Genomic DNA, 14352 nt, shown 5'->3' with positions numbered 1-14352 from the left:
ATTTCCTCCCCATGGAGTTTTACAACAGTAGCATGGCTTCTTTTGTTATTAAACCACCACTGTGATGAAATTACGTTCTTGTCTATTTTCTAGTGTCAGTTGAGTATTTTAGCATGATTATTTGATTCAAGCCCTCCCTTTCTCTCTCTCTCTCTCTCTCTTTCATAGATCTGAGCAGAGGTAGGCAAAAAGTAGGGATGATTGCAAGCCCAGAAAAATCCATTCTTCTGCCTTCTGTTTGTCCTTTTCCCCTCTCATCCCTTTTCCCTGTCAGGTTTGCCAGGCATTATCTGCCGGAGCAGTTGCTCTGAGGAACAAGACAAACTCTTTCCTCTTTCCTCCGGCCTTCCCATCCCTGCTGCTACCACCCCACTCCCCCACCCCTTTCTCATTGACCTGCACAGTAGAGAAAGCAATTAAAAGGGAATCTGCTAGATGGTCTGTGTTTATACAATCTCAGAGAAGGTTCCTGGGCTGTTATGATAATAACGCATTTCTGGATCATTACCCAGAATCTTCATGTTATTGGTGCCTACTGTATCTCTTAGTTTGCAGATGAGGTCTTCTGAGTGGCGGCACCAGGGCTGCCACACATGACAGGGTTTGAGAGTATGAGGCCTTTTATTCCTGACCACAGTTATTGTGCAAGTTATAAATCTCAGCTGTCTTCTGTTTTGTTTCTCCCTTTTTCTGTATTTCTCTCTATCTTCCTGTCCTCCTTTTCTAAGGAAATGTTGAGGCTAAGTTTTGACAAAAAGCTTCAATTGTGGGCACTCAAAGGAATACTATCAATCATTAATTATGACTGTCCAAAACCAATTATTACCTCCGCCAAGGAGGTTATGTTTTCACCGTGTCCGTCTGTTTGTTGGTTTGTTTGTTGGTTTTGGGGCAAATCTGGATCATTAACTATAAATTTGAATTTTTTCCTCTGAAGTCTGGTGTATGTTGTTTGACATTGTCATTGGCATAGATATGCAGTCTAATGAGTGACATTCTAACTGACATGCTGCATGTGCCAGTAAATGAACAGGACTACATTATGGAGACAGATGCTAATTATCAAGTATAAATCACGCAATTACATATGCACTTCCCCAGCTGTAGGTGCATAAAATGGTACATCAAGCATGACTATTAGGTTAATATATGCATGTCAGACCACTGATATTAAATGATACATTCAGTTCAATTACTACAGTATTCTAATTCAGTTAATTGTTTTCATTCTTAAAATTATACATTATAAGAACTCACTTGCTCTGTCATCTAAGGTCTTTTAGTGTGTGTACAGTAAGTGACAAGGTGCTAAAAAGACTAGCTTTTCTTGTTTGCTTATCTCTTACACCTGTGCTGTGCAATTTAACAGTCAAAGATAAGATAATAATTTATGTGCATTAATTTATGAGTCTCTTGCTAAGTCTATATCATAATTTTAAAATATCGTTATTTTGTGGCGGTATGTTTTACAGCAGAAACTAATAGCATTTTTGGTTGATGTCCCTTGCCGCATGAATAACTTAATGAATTAATCAATGAATCAATAGATATACACTTCATTATCATCATGCACTGTGATCTGGATGAGATCATGGTCTACATGAACAATAACAGCCTCCCTGTTATGACGGACTGTGTTAGGATGCTGAGATCAACATCCACATGTCAAAGTCTATAAGGGTCACAGTGTCCTTGTTCTTTGATCAGTAGACAGATGCCAACTCAGCATAAAGTGAGTTATTAAAGATCAATCTAAGAAATAGCCTCAGAACTGACAGAACCAAAACCTTTTGCTCTTAAGCCTTGTGCAGTATGCAGTGGTTGTTAACAGTAGTTAGCCTTGTACAGGCTCAGGGGACCACTTGAAGCAACGAGTTATCCTTGGTGCGATGAAAACCCTTTGTCAAAGCAGTGGAATTCATGCTGAGTTCATGAAGCACAATCTGAAATGGCTCCATTAAGGACTGATTTTGATGATAACCCGTGGAAAGGACGAAATAATAGAACTGTAGTAATATATGTTGCAATTGTGACATGTTCTATTGCTGCCATGGCTACACCATCAATTGAAGTTGTAGTCGCACAGTAGGAGGTTGGTCCTCCCTTACTCCAAATAGACACATTTGTGTCAAGAAATATAGATATGCGGAGGTACTTTACATGTAAATACTGGAGTCATTAGAGCTTATTTTTACAAACAAATTTGTCTTCAGATTGCAGCATGAATATTGCATATACAGCCCTAAAATTGCTCCCTATAGCTTGGACATTGTGTTCACTATGACTATGAAAGCATTTAGATGTAAACTGTCTTTCAGCTAGCAACTTATTCAGATGTTCAGAGGTATGTTAAGACATCCTAATGATATTTAAAATTTAGGATGCATGTATCCATAAAACCTATCATAGATATTCAAAATAATATCATGAAAAATGATAAAAACTTATTTTCACAATCAGCTTCTAACTGAGTTATGTGTCAAACTTTGATAATGCTTGTTAAGTCATGAGTAATAAAGCTATTGAGAAATACTTTTGAAGCCAAGTTTTCAGGAGCTGTAAAGTAAAAATAACCCAAATTGTGATATCACGCCATTGAGCATGACTTATAGTGATGTTCAAATAAGTTCTTTTCAGTGTGCTGAATCACTAGAATCAGTTCATTACAAAGATTTGTTCAAAAGATTCGTTCACCGAATTGTTCAGTGCTTGACAAGAGTTCAGGAGTTCCACTCACTGAACTGAAACGCAGCCAGATCTGGCATATTCTTCATGATCCCCAGCTTCCACACCTGGAAGTGCTGTTGCTTTGACACGCCAAACTCTGTTTATAATTCTTGATGTTTTAAAAGTTTCCTAAGTGAATATCGGAGATGACTTTTCAACTGAAAGACAGTTCGGCAACATTCTTGAAATTGCTGGGCCTGAGTGAGGAGTTTGAGCTGATGACTATCACTCATGGCTCACGTTCACTGTGTAGTACGTTCAGTGAACGAATGACTGAACATGGACCGTTGAATCAGCCATTCAGTGAGTCTTTTCCTCTCATTGCAGCTGCAGCGGCACCGGTGAGCCTTTACACTTTCCTCTTAAATGGGCCAGCCTAACATTTTAAGGTTGTGTTAATCGGGGAAGTCTGCTAAAACAACGGTGAACTTGAAGGTGTTCCTGTGGCTGTTTAAGTGTAACCACGTGAGGAATTAGGCCATTAATTATCTTGTGCCAGCTCCTGGCTACATTAGCCATTAGATCAGAGAACAGAATGGCCTCCATGTGAGTGTATCCCTGCGAATTAATGACTGGAATCACTCACTCAGAACGCATCACGTTCACTCGCAGGATATCCCTGCACGTTCGCTTTCAACTGACTGGCAACTCAACTGAGCTGAGAAATGAACGGAATGTTTCAGGATGTGATACAGTTCAGTTGGTTCCCCCGAAAGATTTGTTCTTTTCAACAATTCATTTGCAAACGACACAAGACTAATTGCTGAAGACAATTTAGTGTGAAATGTCAAAAGTAGAATATTTAGTCATTTAACAGACTCACTGTCAATGTTAATCTGTGGCATGCGTGAGACAAGCAAAGTACAGTCCACTTTTTTGAAGTCCCCTATATTGCATGAGTGAAGTGCATCAGTCATTCTCAAACTATATGCATTTAAGTGATACAGGCAGCTTTTCCAGTTACTTGTAAGATTTCATTTAGATATGAAGAATAGCTATCAGGCTGTCCTTTGAGCTTCTCCTGCTGCATTGCCAAGTGAATTAGCTATTCCATTGCTGGCAACAAATCATAGAAGACCTCTCTGACCTTCTCATTTGCCATGACACCTGTCAGTCATGTATTTGATATTCTGACTCCCACACCTCTGCTGGTTAACCTTTAAAGTCCAGCCACAAATGCTGTACTTTCTAGATGCAGCATCAAATAGCATCCCTCACAATCTGCGTAATAAGGCTGTGCTTTTGAAACTGAGCCCACAAGGGAGCTATGCTGATGATGATTAGTCTGGCAAGAGGGGATAAAAGCCAATTCTCACATAGGAAATGATGATGAAACAACCTGCATGCCAAGCTTGGATTCAGACCATCATTATTTAAGATACATCTTCAGTTGAAAGAGTTACCTTTGACATAAAAAAAGACTATGATCAAGAAAAGGTAGCAAAGATCTTGTCTTATACACCAATCATCCACAACATTAAAACCAGTTGTAATGTTGTGGCTGATCAGTGTATTTGTGTGATTTTCTGAGCTTTGGTAAAGCACTCCTAGATGTGTGTAGAATCTGCGATGTTGAGATGTACTGCAGGTCTTGGTAGTTCTACTTTGTACATTATCAGAAGCTTAACCAAGAAACATAAACAGTGTGCCAAGCCAACAAATTCAAATGAGCCTATTTCATTTCAGACAGAATTTATGATGCCGCATTTCATTGCACAGCCTTAATCGAGGAAGTCAGGTCTGGAGTATTTTTGCACTTATAAGAGAATCTTTTTCCCTCTTGCCTGTGCTCTCCCTCTGTGGCACTGCATCATCAACTGATTCACCTCTTTCTGCCCATACTGCACCAAAGCAGACCACAGTGATGGCGCGCATAAGAGGTAAATGTGGAGAGCAGAAAAATTAGCTAGTAGTTCTACGGTGTCACACATTGAGACAAGGCCTTATGGGACATCCTGTAATGAGAAGAGCAGGTTGTGTGTTAAGGAGGGAATGCAACATAAAGACGGGGACGGGTGGGAAAGGTCGGCGCTCTGCAGCCAGTCATTTTGGCGTAATGAATATAATTTACAGCTGTAGGAGGGATTTGGCTTCCACAGTAATATTTGGCTTCCCAAAATAATAATATCTCTCTGCCCTATACTTCTACACTCTTATCAAGACAAGACAATACAGATACATAGGCACAAACACAGACAGAGGGAAACCCTGATACAATGCAATACAAGCAGCTAAAATAATACACAGGTGCACTTTCAACAAAAATGTTATATTATAATATTCACAAAGATGCGGTATTACGTTGTTTAAGTGTTAATGGTATTTTTTGCATCCAGTACATGCACCAACTGACAACCCTGTTGTACAGTGTGACTACAGCTGTATGAGAGAGTAATAAGAGGCAAGGGCAGAAGGAGGATGAGTGAAGAGGGGAGAGGTAAAGAGGAGGATGGAGAGAAATGATGGGGCAAGAATGAATGAGGAAGACAGAGAAGGAGAAGGGCAATGACAGACAGACAAGACAAGGTACAAAACAGGATAAAGAGAGGGAAGGAGAACGAGGGCATCAAAAAGGAAAGATGTGACAGACAGAGTAAGCATAGTACATCTCCTGAGATTTAATAGAAGCATCCTGATCTTGCCATAGATCCTCCTGCCTACATCTCCGTGAGGCACCATCTGTCATTGGCTTGTTACATCCAACCACTTCTCCCTCACACTCCAACCCTGACTAAAAAATACAACACAGAGGAGGTGAGGGAGGAAACGTTGGTGGAGTTGTCGCATTGACCTTAAAATAAGGATGATCTGGTCAAAGTTAGGACAGACTGACAGGACAAGGGACAGGAACAGTTGCTGTGGAGACTTCAAATTTTGGACTTCACAGAAGACCCAAGCACAACATCTATTTGGAACACCTTCAGAAACTTTGCCAAAACACTACACACACAGAAATGTAACTGTCTTGGCACTTGTAAAGCCTTTGAGGTGAAATCACACCTGTGCCTAGCAAATTTGAATCAAGCAGACCTGCACATGTCTGAGTTGTTTGTAACCATTTTAGATTAATAATTCCCCCCCCACTCTGTCTGTGGGCCAAGTCTCAAAACAATCATTCCTGCCCTGATTAATGGCTTGCTCTAAGCACTGATGCATGCCAACCAAGATGGAGGGGCTTCATGGTCGGAGCTGTCAGAGAGCTTCGAAGCAAAGAGGAAAAATCAAGTGAGCAAGAAAGGTTACTCCAGGTCTATTGTGATGCAATTACGTCAATAGGGATTTCCCTGTGGGGGTACTAGCTGAAGTGATTGTAGCAACTGATGGCAGGTCTTGAAGAAGTTAAAGGATTGAAACAGTTTTGTTGTTCTCTATGTTTTTCTTCTATGAATCTTAAACATAGATAGAGAGAGATAGACGGATGTACCACTTTGAGAGATGGCTGTCTTTTCTTTTTTCAAGCTGGACCTCTGCAGGGCTCACAGGAGGGGCTCTTACTGTTCATAACAGCCTCGTTTAAAAATCACTATTAACGAAAGGAGACAGTTTATCACCCTCAACATATCAACCTCATCATTCTGCTCTTTAAATGCTTCATTAAACCTGCAAAGAGAATTTAATAAACAAGCTTCAAACACTTTGCACCTGCCTTTTGAAATCACAATAATTAATGTGACTTGTTTGCCACTGGTGTCAACACCAACTTACAAAGGAATAATGAAGATTTTACCAGCTTGTCAGTTAAGACAACACACATGGTGACATCCACAAGCACACATGCATGCACTATTACAGCACTTTCACCTTGAAAGTTTCATGTTTGTGATAACATTCTTCTGTGATTTCACATAATGTAACAGCCCAATTATACTTATTTACTTAACTTTTGAAGTGTTTATTGGATTTGATAATGGCGGGGGGGAAAAAATTAAGCTTTAGTTTCCTTTTTTGTCCAATTTTTTTTTTTAAATAGTGGATGATGAATTTCATAATGCAAGACAGCATCGCACCAGGTATTTCAATAAATGCTTTGTTATTCGAAGCCCGGTCCTAGGGGATAAACTTACACCTTACTGAAAATATATTTAACCTCCTACACAGTGAATATCTGGGGCAAGAAACTGCTTTGAGGGCTATAAATGAATGACCTGACTCTTGATTTGATAGAAAGCTTTAGCTTTGCTTCTATCCCTTAGATTACATTTCCTCTCTCTCTTTTCTTTGTGTTGCTTTCTTCTGTGGCTCATCTTTTCTTTCTCTGTCTGTCTATTGTTGGCCTTATTGGCAATCTCTCCATCTCCTTCCTTTTGTCTGTTGTGCGCCCTGCCACATGCATAGTATAAAAAACAAAGGCACAGAACTTAGTGGCCTGCCTTGGCAGCTCTGGCGCACCAGGCTGGGAGTGAGGCAGATTTGGTTCAAACAGCCGGTGTGCCAGTCTCGCCTTTAACCTTTATCGATTGATGAAACAAGTTGACTCTTTCAGGGACAAGGTTTCGGATTCGGTCCGTGTGGCGGATTTGGTTTTTACTGAAACATACACAGAAAACTCCCCTAACACATGCATGCACATAGATATAGCTTAGTGACACAGGGTGCCCAGTCAATACGAGGATAAAAAGGAGAAAAGGAGAGAGAAAGGGAATGAGATGGAGGCAGAAGGTTGAAGAGGGTGGAGGACAGAACAAAACGCAAGCACTACAAAGAGGAAATGGAGAAAGAACAAGTGCTGTGTTAAGGGATGGGAGTTCTCAGAGAGGCAAAAAAGGAGAGAAAAGACGAGTTGAGATGAGGAGAACTGTGTATTGATGGTATATAGCGGGTGGTGTGGCTGTTCTGTCAGTCTTCGCACATCGTTCCTCTCATTACAGTTTCACTCCTGGCTCCAGCCTGCTCTTTGGTCCTCCCCCACGAATAACCCTGGAGCAGGGATCCATCCAGCCCAGCCGTCCTGTCAACACAAGCCCAGCTCAGCAGCTCTGGCCCAGGCATCTGTCAGCCCACACAGTCCCCTGTCAGCCATAGCCTACTGGCCAGTCCACATTGGCACAGCACAGCAGTGCAGAAAAGAGTATGATATAGCACAGCAGAGCACCCATCAACAAAGCTCAGGGTAAAACAGCGCAGGAGAGCAACCTAGGCATCCATCACACACGAGACCCCGCGTAAACCCAGCCCTGGTCTCTGAAGGGACTGATAAACAACAACGCCACTTTGTAAGAAAGATGCATTTACCAATGCTTTTTGTTTACAAGCATCAGCAAATATTTGATAGCATTTACAAGCTTTTTCATGTTAGCGAAAACCATGTATTCTACAGAGGATTATGGGCTTCGAAAGGATTCTGCAGAGGATTGCAAAGGAGATGCAGTTGTGATTAAAAACAGCAGATTTTTTTACCAAATATTCAAATAAACAAAGTCACGCTGGCTAAATAACACAGCTGAGATACTGCATCATTGTGAGAGCTGCAGCCAGTTAATTGGATGGATTTTCATTACAAATCGTTCAACCGTGGCTTGCTATTCCAATCAAATCGAGTTCCCTGCAGGCGACTTGTTGAATGCACCTCAGTTCAGGCCAGTCAGACACAGCCAAGCTCTTATTTCTCATTCTGGTCCAGCAGGCCCCTGCACAGCCTGAGAAACCAAGCCCTGCAAAGCTTGACAACTATTTGGCTATACGGTAGCACGAGCTACAGGCAGACAACTGCTCTGACAAGTGACAGGAGCTTCTCCACTTCCCGGGCAGTCGCTCATTAGTGAGAACAGGAAATAGCTACTACCGAGCATGCTCTACACTCTGTACCAATGGTTGTTGGGACCCACTGGATGTTTGAGTAGTTCAAGGGAAGACAGACAAAGTGGAAAGCAAGAGGTAGCTGAGAAACCCGATCTGTAGCGTAGATGGATGAATAGTTCCTGGGATTTTTGTCCCATGCTGGCCACTTCTGCCCTAGAGTGTTGATGGAGAGATAAGAGGGGAGAGGAAACCTACAAAGCGGAAAGAGGAAGACTGGGATGATAGGCAGATGGGGTGAGAAAAGAAGGATAGGGAGCAGAAGAGAAGTGGCGAGGCAGAGGTCTTCCTTTGCCTTATAAGGCAAGGAAAGATGGGAGACCAGCGGCAGAAAATGGCTCTGATTGAAGTCTGGGTGTATTGGCATGTGTTTTGTATTTATTTATCTATGTCTTTGACCCGTATGGAGCAGCATTTGATTACCGCTTACTGAAAGTAGGTAATACAATTAGGAACATTTGGATGATTAATAGTCCCAGTCACCTGTATTTATCCAAGAGCACCCATGATGCTTTGGTGGAGCCACACTCACAGTATGAGTGCTATTCACAGTTAAAACTGCTTGTCTCAATTAAACAGAGGATATAATTGGGTGCATCCTGCCATACAACAAATGTTTCCTCTTTTAATTCACTATATTTCCTCCTTCATTCCTGACTTGCAAACTGACGTTTGCCCCAAGATCTTGACAGCTGTCCCAGGTCTCTTGGAATCATAGCAAGCTGCTTTGATATTACCTTCAAAGTACCTTTGGCAAAGGAAATACTCTGGGGTGCCCTTTCAGGAGTTTTTTTTCATGTTATTTCTCTGTGGTTGGAAAATCAAATCAAACCCACGTCTCTCGAAATCACAATACAACTAAATTTCATTAGTGTAGTGATGGGCATCACGTCATTCATTATTTTACAGTTTTGGTGTCACTGGAACTAGATTTCTGTAGTTATTTTATGTCATAGCGGCCTGGCTCAAGGGCAATGTCGGTCTCTCAGTTGGTCGGTTGTTCGGTCCACCACTTTGGTCCAGACCAAAATATGTCAACAACTATTGTCAACAACATTCACCGTTTTCCCTTATGACTTCAGTGATTCCCTTTTGGTGATTTTTTTTCTCTAGTGCCACCTGCCCTGCCAAACAGAAGGGGTCAGCTTTCTTTTGTTGTTTCGTGCTATAGTGCCCTTAGCTTCAAGGCTCAGACTGTGGCTCGCACTTGCGTTCCTTTAAGATTTTTCAGGTGACACATGTCAGAACACAGCGACACACGGATTCGTTCTTGCTTAGCTCCAAGCATGTGCGTTCTCGTACGTGCTTGGACCATGTTTGGGCCCTTAGTTTTGTTAAGACTGGAGCCAGGCAAAAATTGTCAAGGTAGCAATAACAAGAAACTATGAGAGACATTCCAACAGTGTCTATGACATATGTATGAAATAACACCTCACCTCAAGTGGCCCACATCTGAAATACCTAACAGCCTCCCGTTGTCCAAGTAAAATGTTTAGAAGCTTCATCAGGAGACAAGAGTTCTGACAAAAACATGAAAGGCGCATATCCATCTTACTGCTCCGTAATGCACAGTGATACTTTATGTATGTACAGTGCAATGTTATGTAATACTGCTACGGTGTGCACAGTGTCATTTTAATTTTCAGTAATGATTATTATACAAAGTATTATACAAAGTATACAAAGTGGAAGATGTCATTTTTGTGTGTTTATATAATCTTCACAGCTGTTCTATCTACCATATTGCTGTATTTTTAGAAAATTTGTTTTTGTTTGTTTTCAATTACTCCTTTTCAATTATTCACTTTCTACACAAGCTTCATCTTATCTCAAATCCACTAGGGGAGTTTAAAGTCTTTAACATTTCCATCTAAATTCCATGATGTATCTCTCTCTTTACAACTGGGTATATAACAATTCTACAGTCTCTAAACTGTATTTCTAGCGATCACAAAGCAGCTGTTGGGGTGTTTCAGAACTCCAAAAACGACATAAGTCTGCATTTGCCTGCAACACAGCAGAAAGCAACAGCTTGCCACATCAGTCCTTTGTTGGACCATAGTCTCTGTGCACTCTGTAAATAGTAAACAATTATAAAAGTGTCAGCAAATGTGTGGTGACAATACCAGTTTTTCTACTTTCTTAGTAGTGTTTCCTTTTTTTTTTTTTTTTTGTTAAATAAAAACTACTAGAAGCAGTTTTTTCAGTTCTCTACATCAATCAAAAGACTTCTGGTCAGGACTTTGAGAGGTACCTCGATGTCATCAGGAATGTTTAAATTAGGAATATGTCTAATTGTGTGAGATTAGAAACAGTAACTGACATGGTGAAGAATATCACAAGGTGGTCATGACAAATTAATTATAAGCTGCATACTTTGTTAAATTAATTCATTTTAATGATGGGCTGTTTGTTAAAATACAAGTGTTGCATAAGTAGAAAAGCTGCTATTGTCACGACACATTCACTGACACTTTTACGTCTCCTCCTTCTTTCTGTCTTCTTTCCTGCTTTTCCTTTTCCCCCTCCTCCCGGTAACTTCGCGGCAGGAGACGAGTGGTAATAAGGTAGGAGAGGAAGAAAAGCTCAGTGAAACAAGTAAGATGCAACCATTCAGTCAGTGTTGCAAGTCAGGGCAGTTTATTTCGTCACTGCAAAACACCTAAAACCTGTCATTGTGTGTCTATATTTTTCTTGTAGAGCATTACCATTTAGAAAAAGGTAGGTTTAGACCCTTTACACACATGCAAAATATTATCATATTTTGTGTATTAGATTCCTCTTATAATAATGCAAATGTGCATCTTTGCAGTTCTTTTTTGCTGAGTAAACCAAAGAAATTTTGATAATCTAATGTTTGATCAAAAGGAAATTTCATATTTAAGTATGATGTTTCTTGATGTATGATGTACGAATGTTTGAATGGAACATCTTGCATACAAGAAAATATCCCAGCAAGTCTATACAGTAGATTTTATATGTTGCACAATAAATGAGCAGCTGTTGAACAAAAACACATCGGGACTTGGTAGCTGGTTACTTTCTGCATCTGCTCGTTCCAATTCTTTATTCAAGCCCCAGTACAGTGTGTCATTATTGAGATACTTGGTCCACATTTATACACATTTTCACTTAATTCTAGATTATGCTTTTGTATCGCTGAAAGTATTGAGGTCTTGACTAGAATATGCTAATCAGCCACAACATTAAAACCAGTTACCTGTTTTAATGTTGTGGCTGATCGGTGTATACAGTCATTTGCATGAATTACAAGCCAAAGGGACCCATCATTCATGGATGATTTGGAGAGGTTAAAGGCATAGAATGATCTATATTATGAATTTGAATATGAATTTGGATTACATGAGTCAGGCTCCATTAGAAAGGACACTGGTATCCTCTTGTTCAATTCTTGTTTGCTCCGGATGTATCCTCTAGATTATGAATAGATTTGGGGGTAGAGTGTTTCATATAAAATAATAATGGAAACATTTTGTCTGAATTACTTTAGGATGCTTTTGGATCATTTGTATTAATTAGAGCCCTGAAGCAATTTCAAATATAACTGGATAAACACTTCAGAGTGAGGAAAGTAGAAGGTAAATGTCAAAGTGAGCCAATAAATACAGTAGGTTATCTGGGCTCCACATAAAGGGAAGGAACATCAACAAGGTTTCAAGCTGCGAGTACAAGCCCTCAACAAATCTGACATCCTGCTCCCGCTGGGTAACAGACAGGGGTGACTGCACCAGCGCTTTTGTGCATCACCCAGGGTCACCTGCCATAGACAGCCTCACTCCACTGCCTCGCTAATCTACTCTCTTGTAGCCCAACACACGGCAAAGCAGTGTGCAAAGCCGAGCCTCGGGGAGTCGCCAGAATTTGCATGTGAGGCGCTTCCACTGTCGGCTTGCATTACGGCTGATATCTATTCTCATTGATTCCAACGTCCTCTCACATTTACATTCATTCATTGGGCAGACACTCGGCTCCCCTCCCTCCCCTGCAAAATGTCTTAGCTCGAGCTTACTTGGCGTTATGCTCTCACAACGGCCAAACAAGAAGTAAACAAGAGGATACCAGTGTCCTTTCTGATTCGCAGGAATTGACTCACTGTTAAAGGAGATGTATTTATCAGACACAGGAAGGGAGGCAGATTCAAAGAAGGAGAAGGAGAGAGGGGAGTAGAGGGAGAGAATGTGAGAATGAGCTGGAGGAAAAGAGTGTGAGAGGGATGAATTAAGAATGGGAGAGAGAAAGAGATGCTCCTCAACTTTTCTTTCAAGACCTCAGGATACATGGAGTGCTGAGTTGTCGGATTAAGTTAACTAACTTTGGAGTACCCTTGCTGGTCAGCAGTAATAAATATAGCACTGCTGAACTGTGTTGCAATGTACCCATCTTGGCCTTTTGTTTCAAGACATGATTGTGTGTATAAACCCTTACTTAAAACGCCTCTTAAAACGTTTCCTACAGCCCGCCTACTCTGTGGGATTGCATTTCCTTTCTCCTAATAAGATTTCACATCATGAAATGAAAGAAGTCAGATGCCCTTTTCACACCTTTTCACACTGGATCCCCTAATGAGAAACCAAGCCTTTCATTTCTATTTCCTTCTCCTCACCTCACTTGTTCTTGTCGTGCCCACAGGTGTTACGTTGATGACAAAGTGTCCAAGGTGGCCTGGCTCAATCGATCCAACATCATCTTTGCCGGGCAGGACAAGTGGTCCCTGGACCCCAGAGTAGATCTGGTCACCAAAGGACAGCTGGAGTACAGCCTGCGCATACAAAAGGTACTGTTGACCGCAGTGGGTAGACACTCGACTGGACTGTTCTAAATCCCTTACAAATTTGATTCATGGTGAGCTTTGTTTCGATGACAGTTGCATTTAAGAATTAAAGAGACTTTTTTTGTTTGTTTGTTTGTTTCAAGGATCCTATTCAGTAATCTTGAAATGTTACCTTAATAAACTGCACACTTTGACTTGAGATGTGCTGTTTAAATATTTGCCCATTCATTAATTCATTTATTTGTGCAGCAGACACAGTCAAAGGGGCTTTTTCTGTATTTCATTCTTAAGTTTTGATGCAACACTTCCTCTGTGCCAACCTTCTCTCTCCCAAGACAGGGATGTTTTTACATAAAAATCTTGGCTAGCATAACTTAATAGGTAAAGTATTAGTTTGACATTCTGGGAAATATGATTGTGTGCCCGTCAAATATGAAGCTGGAGCCAGGATGGTTTCTTTCTTTAGTTTAGCATGTCTCTGTCCTCTGTATGGATCTTAGCAGTTGACTCTTGGCAAGAAACTGTTCCTTGAGTCACTCCAAAAATATCTCATGTTACAAACTCAGATGGAATAAATCAACCATTATAAACAACGTTTTTACAAGCGGTGGCATAAACCATCGATAGAAAAAACCTTTTAGGTCAACCAAAATTTATAGATAATAATAATTTGGTTATATAAATCTTTAAGTACATTTTTTAAATGCAAGGCAAAAGAGACGACATTTATACACAAAAGTAAGTGTAGTGTGTAGTGTACATTTAGTGTCCTCAAAGTTGAATTTTGGACATAAAAGACAACACAGACAAAGAAATCACAGGATGCTGGAGAATTATCAGAGTTAACTCCAATTGCAACCACCTGAGGGGTTGTGGTTTGTCTGTTTGTATGTGACTAAAATAAGTAACTCTGTTGATTTGGTGTGTGCGTGTGTTTCAGTCTGCCATACTCTCCCTCCAGTATCCAGTAGCAGGGCTGTGCGATATGACCAAAATCTCATATCCTCGTTTAGGTCATTTCATATCCAGAATACAAT

At 40.6% G+C, this 14352-nt stretch overlaps 1 protein-coding gene across 1 annotated transcript in view; it reads left to right on the top strand.

Annotated features, from left to right (window-relative positions):
- The window catches only part of LOC120792549 (limbic system associated membrane protein), a 178461-nt gene that overhangs the window by 104851 nt on the left and 59258 nt on the right, over positions 1–14352 (top strand). The window contains exon 2 of the mRNA XM_040131809.1: positions 13174–13318. Coding sequence (XP_039987743.1) covers positions 13174–13318 — 145 coding nt within the window. The remainder of the gene's footprint in view (positions 1–13173; positions 13319–14352) is intronic.

The sequence above is a fragment of the Xiphias gladius genome, chromosome 7, assembly GCF_016859285.1.
Source record: "Xiphias gladius isolate SHS-SW01 ecotype Sanya breed wild chromosome 7, ASM1685928v1, whole genome shotgun sequence".
Classification (NCBI taxonomy): domain Eukaryota; kingdom Metazoa; phylum Chordata; class Actinopteri; order Istiophoriformes; family Xiphiidae; genus Xiphias; species Xiphias gladius.
Note: the sequence above shows the minus strand (reverse complement) of the source record. Positions and strands in the feature narration are given on the sequence as shown.